The 26513-nt window shown below is 37.1% G+C and overlaps 1 protein-coding gene across 1 annotated transcript in view; it reads right to left on the reverse strand.

Annotated features, from left to right (window-relative positions):
- Window positions 1-26259, reverse strand: part of ahnak (AHNAK nucleoprotein) — a 41717-nt gene extending 15458 nt beyond the window's left edge. Inside the window, 13 exon segments of the mRNA XM_046848881.1 lie at window positions 2-1078; window positions 1081-1662; window positions 1834-4797; window positions 4800-7532; window positions 7535-8083; window positions 8086-8826; window positions 9187-10656; window positions 10659-12393; window positions 13328-13533; window positions 13632-13788; window positions 15159-15224; window positions 19056-19109; window positions 26005-26259. Of these exon segments, the coding sequence (XP_046704837.1) occupies window positions 2-1078; window positions 1081-1662; window positions 1834-4797; window positions 4800-7532; window positions 7535-8083; window positions 8086-8826; window positions 9187-10656; window positions 10659-12393; window positions 13328-13533; window positions 13632-13788 (12214 nt within the window). The 5' untranslated portion in view covers window positions 15159-15224; window positions 19056-19109; window positions 26005-26259.
- Between the last annotated feature and the right edge of the window lie 254 nt (window positions 26260-26513).

Genomic DNA, 26513 nt, shown 5'->3' on the forward strand with positions numbered 1-26513 from the left:
GGGCCCTCAATATCAACCTCTGGACCTTTGATATCCACTTTAGGTGCTTTGATATCAGCTTCAACTTTTGGTACTGAAACATCAACATCTCCTTTCAGTTTAGGGCCTTTTAGATTGAAATCCACATCTGGCATGGAGATCTTTGGACCAGAAAATGATGGCATTTTCACTTTCGGCATTTTAAAGCCGCCTTCAGGGCCCTCGATATCAACGTCTGGACCTTTGATATCCACTTTAGGTGCTTTGATATCAGCTTCAACTTTTGGTAATGAAACATCCACATCTCCTTTCAGTTTAGGACCCTTTAGATTAAAATCCACATCTGGCATAGAGATCTTTGGACCAGAAATTGATGGCATGTTGAATTTTGGACCTTTCACTTTTCCCTCTGGTATTTCAAGGTCAACATCCGGCATGGTGATGTCTACCTCTGGTCCCTTTAGGTCCATGTCACCTTTTGGAAGACTAACATCAATATCAGGCCCTTCAACCTTTGGACCTTTAAATCCAAATGATGGAATCTTTACTTTTGGCATTTTAAATCCACCTTTAGGTCCCTCAATGTCAACATCTGGACCTTTAATGTCAATTTTAGGTGCTTTGACATCACCTTCAACTTTTGGTACTGAAACATCAACATCTCCTTTCAGTTTAGGGCCTTTTAGATTAAAATCCACATCTGGCATGGATATCTTTGGACCAGCAAATGATGGCATTTTCATTTTTGGCATTTTAAAGCCGCCTTCAGGGCCCTCAATATCAACCTCTGGACCTTTGATATCCACTTTAGGTGCTTTGATATCAGCTTCAACTTTTGGTACTGAAACATCAACATCTCCTTTCAGTTTAGAGCCTTTTAGATTGAAATCCACATCTGGCATGGATATCTTTGGACCAGCAAATGATGGCATTTTCATTTTTGGCATTTTAAAGCCACCTTCAGGGCCCTCAATATCAACCTCTGGACCTTTGATATCCACTTTAGGTGCTTTGATATCAGCTTCAACTTTTGGTACTGAAACATCAACATCTCCTTTCAGTTTAGGGCCTTTTAGATTGAAATCCACATCTGGCATGAGATCTTTGGACCAGAAAATGATGGCATTTTCACTTTCGGCATTTTAAAGCCGCCTTCAGGGCCCTCGATATCAACGTCTGGACCTTTAATATCCACTTTAGGTGCTTTGATATCAGCTTCAACTTTTGGTAATGAAACATCCACATCTCCTTTCAGTTTAGGACCCTTTAGATTAAAATCCACATCTGGCATAGAGATCTTTGGACCAGAAATTGATGGCATGTTGAATTTTGGACCTTTCACTTTTCCCTCTGGTATTTCAAGGTCAACATCCGGCATGGTGATGTCTACCTCTGGTCCCTTTAGGTCCATGTCACCTTTTGGAAGACTAACATCAATATCAGGCCCTTCAACCTTTGGACCTTTAAATCCAAATGATGGAATCTTTACTTTTGGCATTTTAAATCCACCTTTAGGTCCCTCAATGTCAACATCTGGACCTTTAATGTCAATTTTAGGTGCTTTGACATCACCTTCAACTTTTGGTACTGAAACATCAACATCTCCTTTCAGTTTAGGGCCTTTTAGATTAAAATCCACATCTGGCATGGATATCTTTGGACCAGCAAATGATGGCATTTTCACTTTTGGCATTTTAAAGCCGCCTTCAGGGCCTTCAATATCAACGTCTGTACCTTTAATATCTACTTTAGGTGCTTTGATATCAGCTTCAACTTTTGGTACTGAAACATCAACATCTTTCAGTTTAGGGCCTTTTAGATTGAAATCCACATCTGGCATAGAGATCTTTGGACCAGCAAATGATGGCATTTTCACTTTCGGCATTTTAAAGCCGCCTTCAGGGCCCTCAATATCAACGTCTGGACCTTTAATATCAACTTTGGGTGCTTTGATATCAGCTTCAACTTTTGGTAATGAAACATCCACATCTCCTTTCAGTTTAGGACCCTTTAGATTAAAATCCACATCTGGCATAGAGATCTTTGGACCAGAAATTGATGGCATGTTGAATTTTGGACCTTTCACTTTTCCCTCTGGTCTTTCAAGGTCAACATCCGGCATGGTGATGTCTACCTCTGGTCCCTTTAGGTTCATGTCACCTTTTGGAAGATTAACATCAATATCAGGCCCTTCAACTTTTGGACCTTTAAATCCAAATGATGGAATCTTTACTTTTGGCATTTTAAATCCACCTTTAGGTCCCTCAATGTCAACATCTGGACCTTTAATGTCAATTTTAGGTGCTTTGACATCAGCTTCAACTTTTGGTACTGAAACATTAACATCTCCTTTCAGTTTAGGGCCTTTTAGATTGAAATCCACATCTGGCATGGAGATATTTGGACCAGAAACTGATGGCATTTTCACTTTTGGCATTTTAAAGCCACCTTCAGGGCACTCAATATCAATCTCTGGACCTTTGATATCCACTTTAGGTGCTTTGATATCAGCTTCAACTTTAGGTACTGAAACATCAACATCTCCTTTCAGTTTAGGGCCTTTTAGATTGAAATCCACATCTGGCATGGAGATCTTTGGACCAGCAAATGATGGCATTTTCACTTTCGGCATTTTAAATCCGCCATCAGGGCCCTCGATGTCAACCTCTGGACCTTTGATATCCATTTTAGGTGCTTTAACATCACCTTCAACTTTTGGTACTGAAACATCAACATCTCCTTTCAGTTTAGGGCCTTTTATGTTGAAATCCACATCAGGCATGGAGATCTTTGGAACAGAAATTGATGGCATTTTGAATTTTGAACCTTTCACTTTTCCCTCTGGTCCCTCAATGTCAACATGCGGCACATTGATGTCTACCTCTGGTCCTTTTATGTCCATGTCACCTTTTGGAAGACTAACATCAATATCAGGCCCTTCAACTTTTGGACCCTTGAATCCAAATGATGGCATTTTCATTTTTGGCATTTTAAAGCCGCCTTCAGAGCCCTCAATGTCAAACTCTGGACCTTTGATATCCACTTTAGGTGCTTTGATATCAGCTTCAACTTTTGGTACTGAAACATCAACATCTCCTTTCAGTTTAGGGCCTTTTAGATTGAAATCCACATCTGGCATAGAGATCTTTGGACCAGAAATTGATGGCATGTTGAATTTTGGACCTTTCACTTTTCCCTCTGGTCCCTCAATGTCAACATGCGGCACTGTGATGTCTACCTCTGGTCCTTTTATGTCCATGTCACCTTTTGGAAGACTAACATCAATGTCAGGCCCTTCAACCTTTGGACCTTTAAATCCAAATGATGGAATCTTTACTTTTGGCATTTTAAATCCACCTTTAGGTGCCTCAATGTCAACATCTGGACCTTTAATATCAATTTTAGGTGCTTTGACATCCCCTTCAACTTTTGGTACTGAAACATCAACATCTCCTTTGAGTTTAGGGCCTTTTAGATTGAAATCAACATCAGGCATGGAGATCTTTGGACCAGAAATTGATGGCATGTTGAATTTTGGACCTTTCACTTTTCCCTCTGGTCCCTCAATGTCAACATGCGGCATGGTGATGTCAACGTCTGGTCCTTTTATGTCCATGTCACCTTTTGGAAGACCAACATCAATATCAGGCCCTTCAACTTTTGGACCCTTAAATCCAAATGATGGCATTTTCACTTTTGGCATTTTAAAGCCGCCTTCAGAGCCCTCAATGTCAAACTCTGGACCTTTGATATCCACTTTAGGTGCTTTGATATCAGCTTCAACTTTTGGTACTGAAACATCAACATCTCCTTTCAGTTTAGGGCCTTTTAGATTGAAATCCACATCTGGCATAGAGATCTTTGGACCAGAAATTGATGGCATGTTGAATTTTGGACCTTTCACTTTTCCCTCTGGTCCCTCAATGTCAACATGCGGCACTGTGATGTCTACCTCTGGTCCTTTTATGTCCATGTCACCTTTTGGAAGACTAACATCAATATCAGGCCCTTCAACCTTTGGACCTTTAAATCCAAATGATGGAATCTTTACTTTTGGCATTTTAAATCCACCTTTAGGTGCCTCAATGTCAACATCTGGACATTTAATGTCAATTTTAGGTACTTTGACATCACCTTCAACTTTTGGTACTGAAACATCAACATCTCCTTTCAGTTTAGGGCCTTTTAGATTGAAATCAACATCAGGCATGGAGATCTTTGGACCAGAAATTGATGGCATGTTGAATTTTGGACCTTTCACTTTTCCCTCTGGTCCCTCAATGTCAACATGCGGCATGGTGATGTCGACCTCTGGTCCTTTTATGTCCATGTCACCTTTTGGAAGACTAACATCAATATCAGGCCCTTCAACTTTTGGACCCTTAAATCCAAATGATGGCATTTTCACTTTTGGCATTTTAAAGCCACCTTCAGGGCACTCAATATCAACCTCTGGACCTTTCATATCCACTTTAGGTGCTTTGATATCAGCTTCAACTTTTGGTACTGAAACATTAACATCTCCTTTCAGTTTAGGGCCTTTTAGATTGAAATCCACATCTGGCATGGAGATCTTAGGACCAGCAAATGATGGCATTTTCACTTTTGGCATTTTAAAGCCACCTTCAGGGCCCTCAATGTCAACCTCTGGACCCTTGATATCCACTTTAGGTGCTTTGATATCAGCTTCAACCTTTGGTACTGAAACATCAACATCTCCTTTCAGTTTAGGGCCCTTCAGATTGAAATCCACATCTGGCATGGAGATCTTTGGACCAGAAATTGATGGCATGTTGAATTTTGAACCTTTCACTTTTCCTCTGGTCCCTCAATGTCAACATGCGGCTTGGTGATGTCTACCTCTGGTCCTTTTATGTCCATGTCACCTTTTGGAAGACTAACATCAATATCAGGCCCTTCAACTTTTGGACCCTTAAATCCTCCAAATGATGGCATTTTCACTTTTGGCATTTTAAAGCCTTCAGAGCCCTCAATGTCAACCTCTGGACCTTTGATATCCACTTTAGGTGCTTTGATATCAGCTTCAACTTTTGGTACTGAAACATCAACATCTCCTTTCAGTTTAGGGCCTTTTAGATTGAAATCAACATCAGGCATGGAGATCTTTGGACCAGAAATTGATGGCATGTTGAATTTTGGACCTTTCACTTTTCCCTCTGGTCCCTCAATGTCAACATGCGGCATGGTGATGTCGACCTCTGGTCCTTTTATGTCCATGTCACCTTTTGGAAGACTAACATCAATATCAGGCCCTTCAACTTTTGGACCCTTAAATCCAAATGATGGCATTTTCACTTTTGGCATTTTAAAGCCACCTTCAGGGCACTCAATATCAACCTCTGGACCTTTCATATCCACTTTAGGTGCTTTGATATCAGCTTCAACTTTTGGTACTGAAACATTAACATCTCCTTTCAGTTTAGGGCCTTTTAGATTGAAATCCACATCTGGCATGGAGATCTTAGGACCAGCAAATGATGGCATTTTCACTTTTGGCATTTTAAAGCCACCTTCAGGGCCCTCAATGTCAACCTCTGGACCCTTGATATCCACTTTAGGTGCTTTGATATCAGCTTCAACCTTTGGTACTGAAACATCAACATCTCCTTTCAGTTTAGGGCCCTTCAGATTGAAATCCACATCTGGCATGGAGATCTTTGGACCAGAAATTGATGGCATGTTGAATTTTGAACCTTTCACTTTTCCCTCTGGTCCCTCAATGTCAACATGCGGCTTGGTGATGTCTACCTCTGGTCCTTTTATGTCCATGTCACCTTTTGGAAGACTAACATCAATATCAGGCCCTTCAACTTTTGGACCCTTAAATCCTCCAAATGATGGCATTTTCACTTTTGGCATTTTAAAGCCGCCTTCAGAGCCCTCAATGTCAACCTCTGGACCTTTGATATCCACTTTAGGTGCTTTGATATCAGCTTCAACTTTTGGTACTGAAACATCAACATCTCCTTTCAGTTTAGGGCCTTTTAGATTGAAATCCACATCTGGCATAGAGATCTTTGGACCAGAAATTGATGGCATGTTGAATTTTGGACCTTTCACTTTTCCCTCTGGTCCCTCAATGTCAACATGCGGCACTGTGATGTCTACCTCTGGTCCTTTTATGTCCATGCCACCTTTTGGAAGACTAACATCAATATCAGGCCCTTCAACTTTTGGACCTTTAAATCCAAATGATGGAATCTTTACTTTTGGCATTTTAAATCCACCTTTAGGTGCCTCAATGTCAACATCTGGACCTTTGATATCCACTTTAGGTGCTTTGATATCAGCTTCAACTTTTGGTACTGAAACATCAACATCTCCTTTCAGTTTAGGGCCTTTTAGATTGAAATCCACATTTGGCATAGAGATCTTTGGACCAGAAATTGATGGCATGTTGAATTTTGGACCTTTCACTTTTCCCCCTGGTCCCTCAATGTCAACATGCGGCATGGTAATGTCGACCTCTGGTCCTTTTATGTCCATGTCACCTTTTGGAAGACTGACATCAATATCAGGCCCTTCAACTTTTGGACCCTTAAATCCAAATGATGGAATTTTCACTTTTGGCATTTTAAAGCCACCTTCAGGGCCCTCAATGTCAACCTCGGGCCCTTTGATATCCACTTTAGGTGCTTTGATATCAGCTTCAACTTTTGGTACTGAAACATCAACATCTCCTTTCAGTTTAGGGCCCTTTAGATTGAAATCCACATCTGGCATGGAGATCTTAGGACCAGCAAATGATGGCATTTTCACTTTTGGCATTTTAAAGCCACCTTCAGGGCCCTCAATGTCAACCTCTGGACCTTTGATATCCACTTTAGGTGCTTTGATATCAGCTTCAACCTTTGGTACTGAAACATCAACATCTCCTTTCAGTTTAGGGCCCTTTAGATTAAAATCCACATCTGGCATAGAGATCTTTGGACCAGAAATTGATGGCATGTTAAATTTTGAACCTTTCACTTTTCCCTCTGGTCCCTCAATGTCAACATGCGGCATGGTGATGTCTACCTTTGGTCCTTTTATGTCCATGTCACCTTTTGGAAGACTAACATCAATTTCAGGCCCTTCAACTTTTGGACCCTTAAATCCTCCAAACGATGGCATTTTCACTTTTGGCATTTTAAAGCCGCCTTCAGGGCCCTCAATATCAACCCCTGGACCTTTGATATCCACTTTAGGTGCTTTGATATCAGCTTCAACTTTTGGTACTGAAACATCAACATCCCCTTTCAGTTTGGGGCCTTTTAGATTGAAATCCACATCTGGCATGGAGATCTTAGGACCAGCAAATGATGGCATTTTCACTTTTGGCATTTTAAAGCCACCTTCAGGGCCCTCAATGTCAACCTCTGGACCTTTGATATCCACTTTAGGTGCTTTGATATCAGCTTCAACCTTTGGTACTGAAACATCAACATCTCCTTTCAGTTTAGGGCCCTTTAGATTGAAATCCACATCTGGCATAGAGATCTTTGGACCAGAAATTGATGGCATGTTGAATTTTGAACCTTTCACTTTTCCTCTGGTCCCTCAATGTCAACATGCACAGTGCTGTCTACCTCTGGTCCTTTTATGTCCATGTCACATTTTGGAAGACTAACATCAATTTCAGGCCCTTCAACTTTTGGACCCTTAAATCCTCCAAATGATGGCATTTTCACTTTTGGCATTTTAAAGCCGCCTTCAGGGCCCTCAATATCAACATCTGGACCTTTGATATCCACTTTAGGTGCTTTGATATCAGCTTCAACTTTTGGTACTGAAACATCAACATCTCCTTTCAGTTTAGGGCCTTTTAGATTGAAATCCACATCTGGCATAGAGATCTTTGGACCAGCAAATGATGGCATTTTCACTTTTGGCATTTTAAAGCCACCTTCAGGGCCCTCAATGTCAACCTCGGGCCCTTTGATATCCACTTTAGGTGCTTTGATATCAGCTTCAACTTTTGGTACTGAAAACTCAACATCTCCTTTCAGTTTAGGGCCCTTTAGATTGAAATCCACATCTGGCATAGAGATCTTTGGACCAGAAATTGTTGGCATGTTGAATTTTGAACCTTTCACTTTTCCTCTGGTCCCTCAATGTCAACATGCGGCACGGTAATGTCTACCTCTGGTCCTTTTATGTCCATGTCACCTTTTGGAAGACTAACATCAATTTCAGGCCCTTCAACTTTTGGACCCTTAAATCCTCCAAATGATGGCATTTTCACTTTTGGCATTTTAAAGCCTTCAGGGCCCTCAATATCAACATCTGGACCTTTGATATCCACTTTAGGTGCTTTGATATCAGCTTCAACTTTTGGTACTGAAACATCAACATCTCCTTTTAGTTTAGGGCCTTTTAGATTGAAATCCACATCTGGCATGGAGATCTTTGGACCAGCAAATGATGGCATTTTCACTTTTGGCATTTTAAAGCCACTTTCAGGGCCCTCAATGTCAACCTGGGGACCTTTGATATCCACTTTAGGTGCTTTGATATCAGCTTCAACCTTTGGTACTGAAACATCAACATCTCCTTTCAGTTTAGGGCCCTTTAGATTGAAATCCACATCTGGCATAGAGATCTTTGGACCAGAAATTTTTGGCATGTTGAATTTTGAACCTTTCACTTTTCCCTCTGGTCCCTCAATGTCAACATGTGGCACGGTGATGTTTACCTCTGGTCCTTTTATGTCCATGTCACCTTTTGGAAGACTAACATCAATTTCAGGCCCTTCAACTTTTGGACCCTTAAATCCTCCAAATGATGGCATTTTCACTTTTGGCATTTTAAAGCCGCCTTCAGGGCCCTCAATATCAACATCTGGACCTTTGATATCCACTTTAGGTGCTTTGATATCAGCTTCAACTTTTGGTACTGAAACATCAACATCTCCTTTTAGTTTAGGGCCTTTTAGATTGAAATCCACAACTGGCATGGAGATCTTTGGACCAGAAATTGATGGCATCTTGAATTCTGGACCTTTCACTTTTCCCTCAGGTCCCTCAATGTTAACATGCGGCATGGTGATGTCTACCTTTGGTCCTTTTATGTCCATGTCACCTTTTGGAAGACTAACATCAATTTCAGGCCCTTCAACTTTTGGACCCTTAAATCCTCCAAACGATGGCATTTTCACTTTTGGCATTTTAAAGCCGCCTTCAGGGCCCTCAATATCAACCCCTGGACCTTTGATATCCACTTTAGGTGCTTTGATATCAGCTTCAACTTTTGGTACTGAAACATCAACATCCCCTTTCAGTTTGGGGCCTTTTAGATTGAAATCCACATCTGGCATGGAGATCTTAGGACCAGCAAATGATGGCATTTTCACTTTTGGCATTTTAAAGCCACCTTCAGGGCCCTCAATGTCAACCTCTGGACCTTTGATATCCACTTTAGGTGCTTTGATATCAGCTTCAACCTTTGGTACTGAAACATCAACATCTCCTTTCAGTTTAGGGCCCTTTAGATTGAAATCCACATCTGGCATAGAGATCTTTGGACCAGAAATTGATGGCATGTTGAATTTTGAACCTTTCACTTTTCCCTCTGGTCCCTCAATGTCAACATGCGGCACAGTGCTGTCTACCTCTGGTCCTTTTATGTCCATGTCACATTTTGGAAGACTAACATCAATTTCAGGCCCTTCAACTTTTGGACCCTTAAATCCTCCAAATGATGGCATTTTCACTTTTGGCATTTTAAAGCCGCCTTCAGGGCCCTCAATATCAACATCTGGACCTTTGATATCCACTTTAGGTGCTTTGATATCAGCTTCAACTTTTGGTACTGAAACATCAACATCTCCTTTCAGTTTAGGGCCTTTTAGATTGAAATCCACATCTGGCATAGAGATCTTTGGACCAGCAAATGATGGCATTTTCACTTTTGGCATTTTAAAGCCACCTTCAGGGCCCTCAATGTCAACCTCGGGCCCTTTGATATCCACTTTAGGTGCTTTGATATCAGCTTCAACTTTTGGTACTGAAAACTCAACATCTCCTTTCAGTTTAGGGCCCTTTAGATTGAAATCCACATCTGGCATAGAGATCTTTGGACCAGAAATTGTTGGCATGTTGAATTTTGAACCTTTCACTTTTCCCTCTGGTCCCTCAATGTCAACATGCGGCACGGTAATGTCTACCTCTGGTCCTTTTATGTCCATGTCACCTTTTGGAAGACTAACATCAATTTCAGGCCCTTCAACTTTTGGACCCTTAAATCCTCCAAATGATGGCATTTTCACTTTTGGCATTTTAAAGCCGCCTTCAGGGCCCTCAATATCAACATCTGGACCTTTGATATCCACTTTAGGTGCTTTGATATCAGCTTCAACTTTTGGTACTGAAACATCAACATCTCCTTTTAGTTTAGGGCCTTTTAGATTGAAATCCACATCTGGCATGGAGATCTTTGGACCAGCAAATGATGGCATTTTCACTTTTGGCATTTTAAAGCCACTTTCAGGGCCCTCAATGTCAACCTGGGGACCTTTGATATCCACTTTAGGTGCTTTGATATCAGCTTCAACCTTTGGTACTGAAACATCAACATCTCCTTTCAGTTTAGGGCCCTTTAGATTGAAATCCACATCTGGCATAGAGATCTTTGGACCAGAAATTGTTGGCATGTTGAATTTTGAACCTTTCACTTTTCCTCTGGTCCCTCAATGTCAACATGTGGCACGGTGATGTTTACCTCTGGTCCTTTTATGTCCATGTCACCTTTTGGAAGACTAACATCAATTTCAGGCCCTTCAACTTTTGGACCCTTAAATCCTCCAAATGATGGCATTTTCACTTTTGGCATTTTAAAGCCGCCTTCAGGGCCCTCAATATCAACATCTGGACCTTTGATATCCACTTTAGGTGCTTTGATATCAGCTTCAACTTTTGGTACTGAAACATCAACATCTCCTTTTAGTTTAGGGCCTTTTAGATTGAAATCCACAACTGGCATGGAGATCTTTGGACCAGAAATTGATGGCATCTTGAATTCTGGACCTTTCACTTTTCCCTCAGGTCCCTCAATGTTAACATCTGGTGCCTTGATATCTTTACTTGGACATTTAAAGTCTCCATTAGATGCTTTAATATCACCTTCAACTTTTGAAACATCAACTTCTCCTTTTAATTTAGGCCCTTTAATGTTGAAATCTACATCTGGCTTGGTGATCTTTGGACAGGAAATTGATGGCATCTTGGTTTGACTCTTCTGTTTTCCCTCAATTCCTACATCAACATCTAAAGTTGGTTCTTTTATCTCAATTTCAGCTTTCGCAAGACTCATATTTGCATCCGGACCTTCAACCTTTTGGCTCTCGAGTCCAAATGATGGTACTTTTATTTTTGCCATTTTGATACCCCCTTCAATGCCCTCACTATCAGCTTTAGATCCCTTGAGTTCCCCTTGCATTTTTGGAACTGAACCTGCAACTTCCCCTTTTACTTTTGGGCCTTTAATATGAACATCCACTTTAGCTGTTTCTGAACCTGAAATTGACGTCATATTCAGCTTCTGGCCTATAACACCAGGAGTCTTGATTTCTATTTGTGCTGCTTTCATGTCAACATCACCTATGGACAATTGTTTGTCTGCATCACTCTTGTCAGCTTTTGGGCCTTTAATTTCAATTGATGATAATTTTATTTTTGACACCTTACCTTCTCCTGCTGAGACCTCTTGAGCACTAATGTTAATTGTAGGTGCTTTGATATCCCTTTCAGCCTCTATACCTGAAATGTTAACCTCATGTTTCATTTTCAACATTTGATCACTATTGTTTAATTGATCCTTATCTGCCCCTGCACCTAGTGTAAGTGAGAGATCAGCATAACCTGTGTTTGTGTCTAATGCATGTGAGCCTTTGCCTTTTACGCTGCTAATATGCTGAGTCCATTCAGAAGACCCTTCTCCCCCATGTGTTTTTGTTCCTGACAGTCCAGTGTCATATATATTAAATTTCATATCTTTTCCACATCCCTCTGTTTCTTTTGTTGTAAGTGATGTTTTTATATGCGCTGTACTCCAGTGCTTCTCAGAGGAGCCCTCTGGATCTCTTACTTTACCTTCTCCCAGATCTAAACCTTCATGCCCACTGACCCTACTTATTATGTTCCCATGAGGCAATTTAATTTGAGGAGAGCTCCCCTCTGAAACATTAATTTTGAATTCTGGGCTTGAAATATCAATCTGTTGCTCGCCAGATCCCCCTGGTATGTCCACAGTGTATGTAGTTATACGCCGAGTAATGGTTGTAATGGTGCTGCCATCACTGCTCGTGCTGCTGTGACGTTCTGTACGTACATCAACTCCCTCTGCAAGGTCCTCAGACTTCAGTCTGGGCTTAATTTTCTTAGTGTAGATTCTCCTGTAGTCCTCGTCATCCCCACTCTAGAGAGACAAATTAATAATTAATAATAACTTATTAAATGAAAACAAAATCAATTATATACTGATGGATCATCAATTATTTATTTCCTTGATGACCAACTTGTTAACTATGCAATCAAAGATTTGACTGTTAATAGTCACTTACTTCAGAACATAGAAATCTTATCAAATGTTTAAACAGAGACAATGTACCGTTTATAGAAAAAAAATGTCATTATAAATTAATGGCAACACTGTGTACCATCTTCTATTAACAACAGTCTGTATATGTCTGGGAACTGAGGATACCAGTTGCTGTAGTTTTAGATGTTTAGCAGTCATTTATTTTGTTCCATTTCTGGATCATGTTCACATATGGCTTCTTCTATGCATTATAAAGCTTTACCCTGTATTAGTGGATGACACAGCAAACTGTGTTTGGCACAGGCACAAAAAAGTGTATTCTGACCAGCAACATATCAGTCTGGTATGGAAACTGTCCTGCCTTTGACCAGAAGAGCATACAGAGAGTAGTAAGGACTGCTGAAAAAAATTCACTCCCATCTATACAGAACCTGTACAAGAAACATTGCCTGTGCAGAGTTGACAGGATAGTCAGAGATCCGTGTGTACTGATGTGCAATATATTTTATTCTATTTATTTATTTTATTTTGATGTCTATTGTGTTATCTATGTGTATTATCTGCTTAATATCGTGCTGTCTATATGTTAACTGTCTTGCCTACTGACTGTTCTTTGTTCATCTGTACATCTAGCCTTTAGAGAAACGCAATTTCGTTCTGCTTTGCACATTGCTGCCTGACTAATACAGTTCTCTTTGACTTTAGACTTTGAATAAAAATTATGAACTATGATAGTTGTTAGAATCATTACAACAATATAATGCAAACAGTGTGATTTCTGAACATCAAAAGTAACAAAATACAATTATACCAAGATGATATCAGGACTAGAAACTCCATATCCACTTCGTGCTTCCCATGACAATGTGCCCATAGGAGAACGACAAGGTGATTTGTCACCAGTCTTGTGCTGTAGTTTTAGTCCAACTTTGTGTTTGTTAAGAGTCTTCAATAACTCTTGTGTTTCTTCTGAGCTCATATTCTCAAAGTAGACAGTGGCACCAACGATTTGATCACCTGTGAGAACAAGATATAAATTAGAAAACATCAGATGCAAATTCTACTTAGAAGCATGAACTCCTAGATAAATACGTAAAGATACATTAGATGTCTACCTTCAAATACTCTCCCAGTATGTGCAGCAGGGGATTCTTCTTTCACTTCCTTGACAAAAATCTCTCCATGACCCTTTTGCTCTATTGTAAGCCCATGTTTATCTGCGCCCATCCACTGAGGGAAGAGCACTTCTCTTGTGTCCTCTTCATCAGCCATCTTGAAAATTAAGAAATTAGCCAATCAACATAAAGAACCAACATTATTTTGGCATAAATCAAGATTTCATTTTACCAATAAATTCATTAATAATATATTATAAATATACATATACACACACATACACACACACACACATATTATATATATATATACACACACACACACACACACACACACACACACACACACACACACACACACACACATACAGTTTGTCTCCACCCCACACATTTCGGGTGCATGTTTGCATTATTATTATTTGAAATAATACAATAATAACTTGAAAACATACACAATGCCAGGGGTACAAAAAGAAAAAGTTAGCACAATGTCACTTTGTACCAGAAAACAAGACTTCCGGTACAAAAAAAAAAAAAAAAAAAAAACACGCTAAAGAATTCATAGCTCCAGCATTTGGCGCTAACCAGGAAATGGCTTCCAGCTAACATTAGCGCTATACAGTAGATTCTTTACAGTTTTTTGTCCAGGTTCAAGAATTTCTCTTAAACTGAGAAAATCCTGACAATTACACATGAATAAAGGATAGAAGAAATGAAGACATTTGTTAAAGTATGCTGAAATAAGTGGAACAGTTTAGAAACAGATCTTTAGAAAATGTAATATTAAATGTAAAAATCAGTTTTTCCCAAATGGGGTCTAGAACATATAAAAAAAATGTAATTTAATACAAATATATACATACATATATATATATATATATATATATATATATATATATATATATATATATATATATATATATATATATATATATATATATATATATATATATATATATATATATATATATATATATATATATAAAATCGTTTATTTACAGTAAATATCCTATAAGCAATTGTAGCCACAAAGAGTTTAATTAGACAGTTATTGTAAACATTTTCTGATTGCCTTAAATAATAGATGGCTTTTTGTGACGATTGTACACATCATGAGCATTAACAAAGAGCACTCTGGCAAGCATTTTTGACAGAATTGTCACAAGTGCAATGTAACTTTTGAGCCTTGATTAAAAATCATCATATACTAAAGTGCTTTATACATACTGCATATTTTACACACACACACAGAGAATCTTATTAGGTTGCATAAATAGCTAGTCATTTTCCCATCTTTGTACCATGAAGAGCAAATGTAATTAATACTTGAGCATCAAGAAATCTTATTTTGCATGTTTTTCCCCCGGATGTATTTATACATTTTGCTAATCATAAAAAAACATTTAATAGTGTTAATATAATTTACTATTTAATAAGTTAATAGTGTAGTTCAACAGTAACATTTTATGCTTTTCTTTCTGTAATTATACTGTAATTTAATGTTAAATATTCAACAAATATGCTTACTGTATAGCCTTGAGCTCACCACAGTGTACCCTTGTGTTCTCCACTAGACTGGGCTAGTAGCTCCGCCTGAAATGATAAAAAATAAATAAATAAATAAACAAAAGGATCATTACATTGCCTCTCTTCTTGGGTATATGTTAACATAGCCACATCCAATAATATTGAGACTAGATTATTTATATATAAAGTTCGATTAATTACATTCACTAATATATATATTTATATATATACACACACACACACACACACACACACATACTAACATTTAACAATAAAATTAATGCTTTTCCATAAATTCCAACTATGTAAGGTCATATCAGTTTCAAGTATTCAGACAAAATAAAAAAACAATTGCATTATTAGGCACCCAATGTGCAATAAGTATTTCTGTTGGGTTGCCTAGTAAATATGTGGGCATGTCATTCCAGCTTCAAACAAAGACAGTTCATTGTTTTCTTACAACCACCCACTCAACCATCTACTCAGCTATTAGCTACATGAGACCTTTTGACTATGAATACACCTACATGCATATTTTTACTGCATTTTACTGCAACACTGTGATCTAGACTGTTCTGGTCATAATTTATTTGGATTGATGTCTGGAAAATATCCCAAACTGTAATTTGTAAATGTAGCTAAAATAACCAAAACTATTGTCCTTGTAAAAATTATTTGATTCATTAAAAACATAGTAAAATTAAAGTACAGAGCAAAGCAATGTTAAGTCACAACAAGACATCTCAAAACAAAATGGTGTACAATGTTATACTGCAATTCTTGTGCTTTTATTCTTTTTGAGAGCATTGTTAAAAAAAAGAAGAATTGTCAGTTTGTACAACCTTCAGGTTGCAACTGTTTTTACTTTGTTGTCTGTCACTTTCTGACCTGTTTATGCTTGTAAACTTGATATGAAGATATCCAACTAGCAACATGTGACCACATTCGAAACTTCAGCTGTCCTGTCTACTCTCATTACTTTCTACATTGGTGGGTGCTTTCTGCATGTGAATATTCACAAATAACTATGATGCAACACTTGCTCGGGGACAATGTGCTCAGTGATTCATGGAAGTGATCTGTTTTTGGTGTTCTCTCTGGCTGATCCTGGTGTTCTGCTTAATTCCTAAGATCATTCTTGTTCTTAAGGAACTGTTAACAGAAGTCCTGTAGTTCTGTGAACAATTAATAGCCACCATGATTCATGCCATTTGGACCCTGCAACACGGTGACCGGATTATTAGGAATATGACACAGTGGCAGTGTTTACTGCAAATATCACGTCACTACCTGCCAGCATGTGTGCACAAACAAAAAAGAATCCAGGTGTTAGACACCATAATGGTTAGTAGAACAGTTATGTACGTAGGCTGCATTGTGCTGACAATTTGTGAGCAGCAATAAGTCTATCTCGTGTTTCCTAACACACTCTATAGGCAAATTGTGAAATATGGCATTTGAGAGTATAGGATATGATTAGAATTTCTGACTTCAAACTTTCTCATTTCTGACTTCATTACAAACAAATAGATCAGGCTTGAGTCATAACTACTGAGGCCTGAAGTTTATATTACAGCTATTTCCTGCACAAATACCAAAAATATATATAATTACAACATATCTAGTGTAAAACAAAGAGCTCAATGATAACTCAATCAATGATTCTTTGATGATTGATTGATTGATGTTTATACAGATGGGCCCATAATAGTTAAAAACAAATTATAACGTAAATTCAGAAAAGCTTTTCATTAATGAGCAAACAATCTGCCGAACCTATTCCTTAACTTGATTTAAATAATACTTTTTTTTAAATGTTGTGCATTTATTACAATTTATATTTTCAATATACAAACAATTTAATACAAGATTATACAAGAGTGTGACAGAGTATTAAAAGAAAAGAGAGAGAGAGAGAGAGAGAGAGAGAGAGAGAGAGAGAGAGAGCCCTCATATGCAGTACCACCAACCCCCACTGGAGGTCGCGACCAACAGGCAAAGAAAACCACACGTACAATTATAAAGTTGATTTAAAGTTGATTTAAATGCTTCTTAAATACAGTTTAACTTAATGTCTTTAAGGGGTTAGACAGGGAAACAAGTTTAATAATCAACAAAGGTTCAGATTACTCATCAGTCTACTGACAGTCTACTGACAGTAAACTCACTTTTATCCATTAATCTTCAGTAACATCTTATCCTAAACTTGGTCATAGTGAATCCAGAATATATGGAGAGGAAAATGCACCCTGGACAGGGCACCTGTCTGTTATAAGCCATGTCACAATATAAATTATAATGTAAAAGATTTAAAACCGAAAAACATGTAAAAAATTATTTGCCAATATCCAGTCCATACATTTTTCAAGTCCTAGTAGGTAGAATAAAATGCCACTAAACATAGCAGGCCAGCTAACAATTTATAAGGTCTCTTCACAACAACTCCACACACAAGTTTGAGAGCTGCCAACTAGCAGCACCAGTGGTTAACATAAAAGCTCTATACATATGTAAACTGCAGTTTCAACCCCAACCTACTTCAGTACACTGACTGTGCATAACTGCAAACAGAATTTTTATTTCTTAATATATAATATATTTCTTAATATTATTTTAATATATTTGTCTGTTAAAATGTCAACAAATTTGAGTTGACTATTTTGCATTAATCAAAATTTTTCACCATTTGCTTTGAGATAAGAGACCAGAAAAATATTAGCAATGTGAGAAGCTGGAAGGGGGCTTCTAAGGTGTGGCAGCAAATGCCAATGAGTTAAAGCATTTTAAGTGGTAACTTTTACCACAAGATTCTGGTGATAAAAAGTGGAATGCATAGTAAAATTACTAAAGATAAGGTCTGCAATACTGTAAACAATGCTGTCATTTCTGCCTTAAATATAGCTACAACAAATAAACAGAATCTTGTAAAAGCTATTGGTAAACTGTCCAGATTAGTTATAGTTTTATATATTGTCATTATATAATGTGTGTTTTATATATATATATATATATATATATATATATATATATATATATATATATATATATATATATTTATTACACACATACACACACAGAGAGAGAGAGAGAGAGAGAGAGAGAGAGAGAGAGAGTGGATAAACAGTTAATTCAACATTTTATTTGTTCACACTATTCTATGTAACATTTTCTAAACTATGTCTTCAAAGTCTTCAAAAAAAAAAAAAAAAGACCAATGGAATTTGACCGTTTTGTTTGAGGCAATGCTCATTACTTTTGACATAATTGTTTACAAAAGCAACATGAGGGGAAACCTTGCAGGGCTGCATTTCAACTCCTAGCAAGTTTAGGGGTGGCGTGTTACTCTTCTCCTGTTTCAAGAATGTTGTGATGCAATGCCAGAGCAGTCTTAACTCCCTTTTAACCGATGTACATGTTTATATGGCTTCGACTAAATTCCTTAAAAAAAACTCCAAGGACTATAAGTAGGAGAAAAAATATATGATTATATTTTGTAATTCAAATATATTTTACCTAATAATTATATAGTGAAACAAAACTGAACTGTGTTTCTGGAACATATGTACTATTCTCTGTTACCCTATAAGCGTTGAGCTTTAAATCAAAGTTCAAATAAACAGTGTCACATAGGGAAGCTGGCATTGTGAACAGGTGGCCAAATCATAGTATGAGTATTAAGTGATTAAAAAGTGTCAAATTTCCCATTGCAAGCTATCTACTTCAGTCAAACATGGTTTTCATTGTCCACATTCCAAGTTTTGGTATAATACTTTTTTGTGATTGTAATATTTTTGTAATATGTAATGTGTTACAAAACCTTGATCTGGTGCTCCTCTATAAAAATTATTAACCAAAATTTTATGCTTTTTGAAGATAAAAAGAAAAACAAGGACGTACCAGGTGCGCAAGCACTGCGGGATGCCCTCCTCTGATACACCACTTTTTTGTTTTCTAAAAAGAATTTGCAAAGGAAAAAGTATAAAATATTAGACATGATGTGCATAAATTAAGGAAGTTATATCTTTTCCATCCAGTGTTCGCAATATGAAAAATATACTTAAGTATAAACTTAACCAAATAATTAGGTATTACGTTCATATTAGTAATTTACGTAAAAATCTAGAAATACTGTAGTGCTTTAGGCTACTGAAACAGGCAAACTTGTTTTTTTTTGTTTTTCTTTGAAACAGGGCCCCACCCAATGCTCTCCACTTTCTCTGCATTGCCCTCAGAGGGCGACAGTACACAAATATAATTCAGAGCACATTCCTTTACAAAACCCTGGGCCTTCATCTGAGCTACCCACACCCACATGTCCCATGTTTTTTTTTTTTTTTCATTAAGCAACTGTTGCTGTTTTATTCTGTAATTCAATTCCCCCACATCATGAAATAGTTGATTAGCAGTTTGCCTACATTGACATGACGATAAACTAAAATAAGCCTATTAAAAACCTGTAGATTAATAATGTTTCATAAGATGTTAATAAAAACACAGCAGCCATCAAACTGTTATATGGCGACTAATCAGAAGAAGCTCAGAGTTTAAGAAGTTGGATGTTCTAATTGAAAGATTATGAATTCAAATACCACCACTACCAAGCGCCCACTCAATGCCATATATGTAAATTATCACTATCACAATTATCAAACTGTGCAAATAATATATTTGCCTACCTAGTATTTTAGCCATATCTTATACCTGTACTACACGTATTTATTTAAAAAGCTATTTTTAAACAGTTTTTTTTAAACAAAACTGCATATCCTTTGTGTTTTCATGAAGTCAGCAGCTCAGTGCTTAGTTTTTTTGTTCTACCTATGTCCAGGTTTCAAATCCAATGTCAGCATCAGCATCTGGTTAAAGCAAACATCAGCTGCAAAGGTTCTTTCAGATAAGTCATACCGCATTGTTGCTAGGATTTTCACCACACACTAAGCATAAGTAGTTATGACAACTCAAGCGTAGATGTAGAGGTAGATGAACTGAGCCATTATGAACTATACCAATACAATAAAAGTACAGCAAAATGTTATTACAGAATTAAGTACATTTTAAATGTGCATTGTGCCTCTTTTTGACTAGTTGGTGGTTCTTTGAACTTGACAGGTCTGAAGATATACGAGCCACCACAATTCGATGGCTGACGACAAATAAACGTCTGTTTTACGGTCGCTATTGTATGCCGGAAATATGTATGGAACCCTTTGGGTCTTTAGATGTGTCTTTAAATGATAAAACTAATGTAGAGCAAAAAAATGTGTTATGCTAAATTTATATCTATCAGTAAATAAAAAGTAATTTAAGGCCTAAAATAAGATCTAATGCAAAATATTTGCCATGATTTTGTAGACAATTGTTTTGGTGCTTAATTTCAGTATATGTGGTATTATATTTGCAAATAAACGCTGTAATTGAAAAAAATGTTTACATATATACATTTGTGTGCACTTTGTCCACTGTGGTATAATCAAATAGAATTCATTGCAGTCAAAAATACATTTATTTTGCATGTGTTTCATGCTTACAGACGATTAGAGGGTTACCTACTACTAAATAATGTCTCAATTTTTTATTTATTTTTTGTCATTATATATTAATGAGCTTGGTAATTAGCACCAATTTTCATTTCTGACTCAGCAATAAGGAGAAAAGAAATTGTTCCTAAAAACAAAAGATGAAGACCTCTATGAGGTGTGATGTTTTTTGGACAAGTACCCAGGCCAACAGAAAAGGGACATATCATTAAAATGACACTAAATTAAAATGCTTTAGTCAGCACATATTCATTATAAGCCAGCGTACACTTGTCCATGAATGCACTGCAGAACAACTGTAATTAAGTCTCAACATCGTGGTTTACCTCCTAATAACCATTTTTAATTTAGAGACAATAGCAATTTGAAAGACTGTTCAGCTATACTTAATGCCTTAAAGACCTATATTAGAAGGTTAACACACAATCAATGTAAATACTGTTTTATTTACAATAATTGTGTATTTTCCTTAGATCCAATTATCTTATTATTTTTTCATATAATAATTCTTATAAAATCTATAAAAAAAAAAACTGAAAAAAGTGTTATGCAATGGACTATTTCAAACATATATATATATATATATATATATATATATATATATATATATATATATATATATATATATATATATATTCATTCTTTTTATTATTATTTTTTTCTAGGTACAGCGAATGGAATAGCGGGGTTTACAACATTTGCCATATCAACAATTCAGAATTGCTGAACAAAAACAGAGGAATTTCTTTGTTGCTCAGGTCTCAACTGTGCAAGCATCACCCTTGATTATGAAACCACAGTCAAGACCTCTCACTATAATGTTTTTTCATTATAACGCTAGATATTTCAGAGCCGCGACTGAAATAGACATGGATGAGTGCTGATAAAGGCCAGGCTGGATGAGCTTGTCATTGTGTTTGCATACAATAACATGAGGCGAAGCAGCTGTGTACACTCAGAAGACTGACATACAAGAGACTTCTACTTATTTATATTAATTCTGCTGCTACTGTGCTAAAGCTGGAGCCAACTAATTACAACAATGCTTAAAGATTGTACATAAATTAAATGGGGCATTATAAGATTAAATAAATATGAACTATTTATTAATCTTGCAGGGCACAACAGTTTGCCTGATAAAGAAAAAGGCAATGTGAGATCTTAGCAATGTATTATGGGTCATACACATCACGTGTAGGACACACCCTATTTAAAAAAAAAATCCTCAAAGCCATAAGCATGCCATCTATTCAGTGTTCATTGCAAAGTGAGTTGAGGGCCCCACCCTGGCCTCCAGTCCCACACATTCCTCGATGTAGCAGTCAGCCAGCTGGAATAGAGCCCAGCCTCTCCTACAGTGACTAACTCCAAAGCAATGTCCTACACACTGTCTGATCACTCTGTTCACACAGGGAACATTTATTACCAAGCAGGATATTCTTATTCTGTTGGTAGAACTTTCAAAGCCTTGCATCTTTAGGTGATAGAAAAAATACTAGGTCTATGATGTTATACTGCAATGTAAAAAGCATCTGTACTTTGGTGACCTATTTCATATTACATGCTGATTCACTTATGGGAAATTAAGAATAATTACTACTTTAACTGCTCTGTCAGACCAATTACACTGACAGCCCACACCAACAACATCCTTTGCAAAGATCTTCTATACTCAGACTAGAGAAAGAAAAACCACAAGCATAGAGTTCAATAAACCATGCATCAAATCACAAAACTCCTTGAAAGCTGTAAAGTAACATTTTATTGACTCAGTAACATGTATACTCTAAAAGAAGCCATGTATACCATGCTAAGGAAGTGAAAGTTTAACACACAATAAACAGATGTTTTTACTGACAGGACACTTAAACCATAAACAGAGAAAGCGCAGGAGCAGAAGAGTGGCCAAGTGGGTGGTTTCTTAGCATTAACTAATTAGTGTCAAACAAACTTAACTGAAGACTAATGTGAAATTACAAACATATGAATATATTTATATTATATAAAAAACCATCCAAATGAATATAGAATTCAAGTTCAAGGTGTAATGAATTATTCACTGAAAATCTTCAAACACTAATCCACATTATTGTTAGCAATGCATAAATTGAATGTGCATTGCTAACAAGTCAATGTTATTATCTTTACTCATATAATATGTCCATTTGTTTAAGGATTATGCCACATGAGACATATAAGAAGGTATTGTAACACTATTCAGTTCCTCTACAATGAGTGTGAAAAATAGAAGAGGGAAATACATGTTAGATCATGCCTAGTGTCCTCCACCATGCTATTACAGACAATTTAATTCTGTACATACCTGGGGTTTTGTGAATGGAATGTTCATAAATCTGCTAGAAGAACTACTTGTGAAATACAGTAAACAAATCTGTCATTTATCTCTTTAATAAAAGCTTTCAGAGCTTCAGTAACCTAGAGCAAATATAGCATATACCTGCAAAACATGTCTGCTGACTTCTGCCTATAACAACTTTATTAGCTGTTTTAAACACTAACAATTCAAGTAACCTAGAAATCACAACTAGATTATATTAGACCTTTAAAATTATTTGCAAGCAGGAGGGATTGAACATGCTGCCACTGAACACAGATAGTGTTTATGTTGTTCAAACACTTCTGTCAATAAATTAGGAGGGCATAATGATGCAAGTTAGTGCTAATAGAGAATGAGCTAACTTGAATAATTTACAACATTTAATTGTTGGCTAACCATGAAGGACTAAATATTATCGTGTAATCTTTTGTTCATGTTTATTCTTGCATGGACTAAGCCGATGATTTTATATGGCTCATGATGCTACCACACCCCTCAATACCAAACACCTAAATGCAATGCTATGTTTTCCATGTTGTAGCTATAAAGTGAAGCATAAGCACACTAAATTAAAATTTTTTTTTTTTATTCAAAATTTCCTTCTTGGCCATAAGTATTATGTGTATGTCAGCTATCTAATATTAGTACTTAGTAAAAAAAAAAAACAACAACAACAAACAAAAACTAAAAGTACTAAAATAATTAACCAAATTTTATATTCCTTCACATGTGTACTAGACTGTTACAGAACAGAATCATGCCACATGGAAAATTGTGTGAGTCTGAGTCACCAAGATGTTGGCGTGGCTTTTTCTGTTCCTAACATTCAGAGTTAGAATTTCTCAACAATGGCTTAGTTTGGACAAGTTGAAACAATGAAATAATGCAACAATGGCAGGTCACAAATGCTTGCAGGCATCAAAATTACAGCAGATGATCATATAATTAAACTTGCCAGTTTAACTGGCCAACTCTGTTGAACATTCAAAATAAAAGTTTCTATATGACCGCATGTAAGAATGCTCTCATATCATAATCATGGGACTACTTGATCCTCAAAAAAAGGGGTAAACAATAATTACACCACTCTGTTATTAAAAGGAGTTGGTCCTTGTCTACTGTTCTCCAAATGGCAAAGACGGCATACTCTCTATAAGCCTGTAAGGAAATGACAGAGGAAGTGTGCACAAGTCCAAACACTTTCTGTATCACAGTGGTACAGCAAACTCCTCAAAAGCACCCATCCTTTCTACACTATCAACAGGAGAAAGCAGTTGTTCTATCCGAGACCAGTGCCACTGAGCAAGGATGCTTCAGCCACTACTCAGAGTTCAAATTATAACTGCAGCATTTTGCTTCAATATAAATCATTAGGAGTTTCATTTTGATCCCACATTTTATAGTACTGAGACATATAAGCAATCAATAATCTAATAATAAAATAACAGTTGACTGTTAAATACTGTCAGATTCTTATTTTGAAACTACTTCAAAGTTACCCTTAAGCAACCTTTTAAAATCAAAATAATATCCAAAAATTATCAAAAGTCAGGAGGCATTGCAATATATGGATAGGCTTAAAGAGAACAAGAAGGGTGTGGCAGTGAAGGGTGGGTGGCATCAAAATATACAGTTCCTCCACTGATTCAAGGTTTTACTAAAAGCAAAAACGAATTCTACAGCTCAGACTGACTTTCCGCTTTTTCAAAGTAAAACTTTCTCATATTTGTTCGATTCTCACGCTTATGCTCACTGACATTCATTTCTTACATAAAGATTTTACAGACTATAGTAAAGTTTAAGTAATCCAAGAGCGGATTGAGAATAAAATGGCTCATTTTTGTTTCTTCTTGCAAAACTGTGTTTCAGACCTGGTTTCAATTAGTAAGTCTTTCCAAACCACTACATTCCATCACCCACCCCTCCTCCTCTCTCTTCTCAATCCCCACACCCTTTCCACAAGAAGAATCAAGGCATAAAATGGAGACAAATATCAAAACTCCACCCTTTCTTGGTACATTTAAACTTTAATTATTTGATTAGGTTTAAAACAATCTTTCAACAAGTGGTACTACGAGATCACAAAGATACACAGCTTTAGGAAAAACTTTAAAAAAGTTATCTAAACAGAAATACTATGTCAGTCCCAAAAAAATGGGTAGTAACCACATATGTCCGACACATAAGGACTGAGAGATAAGCATTATGTTGAATGAATCTTTTTTGATTTAACAAGAAGCATTACATATTATGACGAGTGATTTAAAACTTTTAGAAACTTTTCTTCTGCCCCCATTGGAAGTACGTGCGCAGTTGAGCCGCGTGAGCCACACCGACTTTATCCACGTTGCAGTGGTTGCTGCTGGAGTTTTTTTTTTTTTCTCCTGCATGGGTGTGGGGTTGTTTTTGCATGGCATGCAAACCAGAAAAAAGATTTCCCTTACAATTAGTTGGCAAAGCACATGCTTGGATAGGGGTTGTTTAAAGCATTCCGTCATCTCTTAGAAACTTTACACTATTGCTCAATCTCTCTCTCTCTCTCTCTCTCTCTATATATATATATATATATATATATACACACACACATATACACACATTATATATCAGTATTCATTATATTGTATTTCAGAGACGGAGAACATTTTAGTCTCACAGTTCTCGGTGGAAAAAAAAAAACAGATGCGTAACTGGCATGTCAACTGTTCAAACACACACACACACACACACACACACACACACACCCACTGTCCCTCGTGTTCACAGCTGCACCTCATGAGGGCTTTCTATATGAACGTGTATGAATAGAAATCTATTCATGGCGCATTATAAGCGTTCCTTTTAACGCCAGAAAAGTGCTCCATTTTTTCAGTCTTAAAAATATATATATACACACACATACTTATACAAACTGCATAGGTTTGCTTGCAAAGTAATTGGGATTTTAAGGTAAACAGGAGTTTTGTTTTCCTACCTGGGAGCAGTTCACTGCTTCCAAAAAAGTTTAACACCTTGGCATGAGCATCCTCCGTCGCACATGCCTTTCTGCCACAGCCGCGAAAAGTTCTCTGTCTCAACCGTCCGATGATGTCTGAGTGGGGTTTTGTTGTTGTTGAAGAACTCTCCTTGTCTTTAATGACTTTTTCACCCCTTTCTCCCCCCGCTCTCACTCTTTGTCTATCTCACTTTTCTTTCTCTCTTTTCTGTGCAGTCGTAACTTCGGGCTGTGTAGAATGGCTAAGCACAGGGCATGGCATAGGTCTTCACTGGGAAGGAGGGATGAAGGGAGGTGATGAGTGGAGGGAGGGAACTGGAGCAGGGAGTGGTAGGCTTCGGCCCACCCACTGTTCCTCTCCCAGCTCAGTAATCGCCACGCATTCAGAATTGCAATAACGAGCCAAATAAGTAAGTTTCGTTTTAGGGCCTAAACTTTTTCACAGAATGTAGTTCTAGCAATACATGCCTACATTATTGATATGTTCT

This window comes from Silurus meridionalis, chromosome 5, assembly GCF_014805685.1.
Source record: "Silurus meridionalis isolate SWU-2019-XX chromosome 5, ASM1480568v1, whole genome shotgun sequence".
NCBI lineage: Eukaryota > Metazoa > Chordata > Actinopteri > Siluriformes > Siluridae > Silurus > Silurus meridionalis.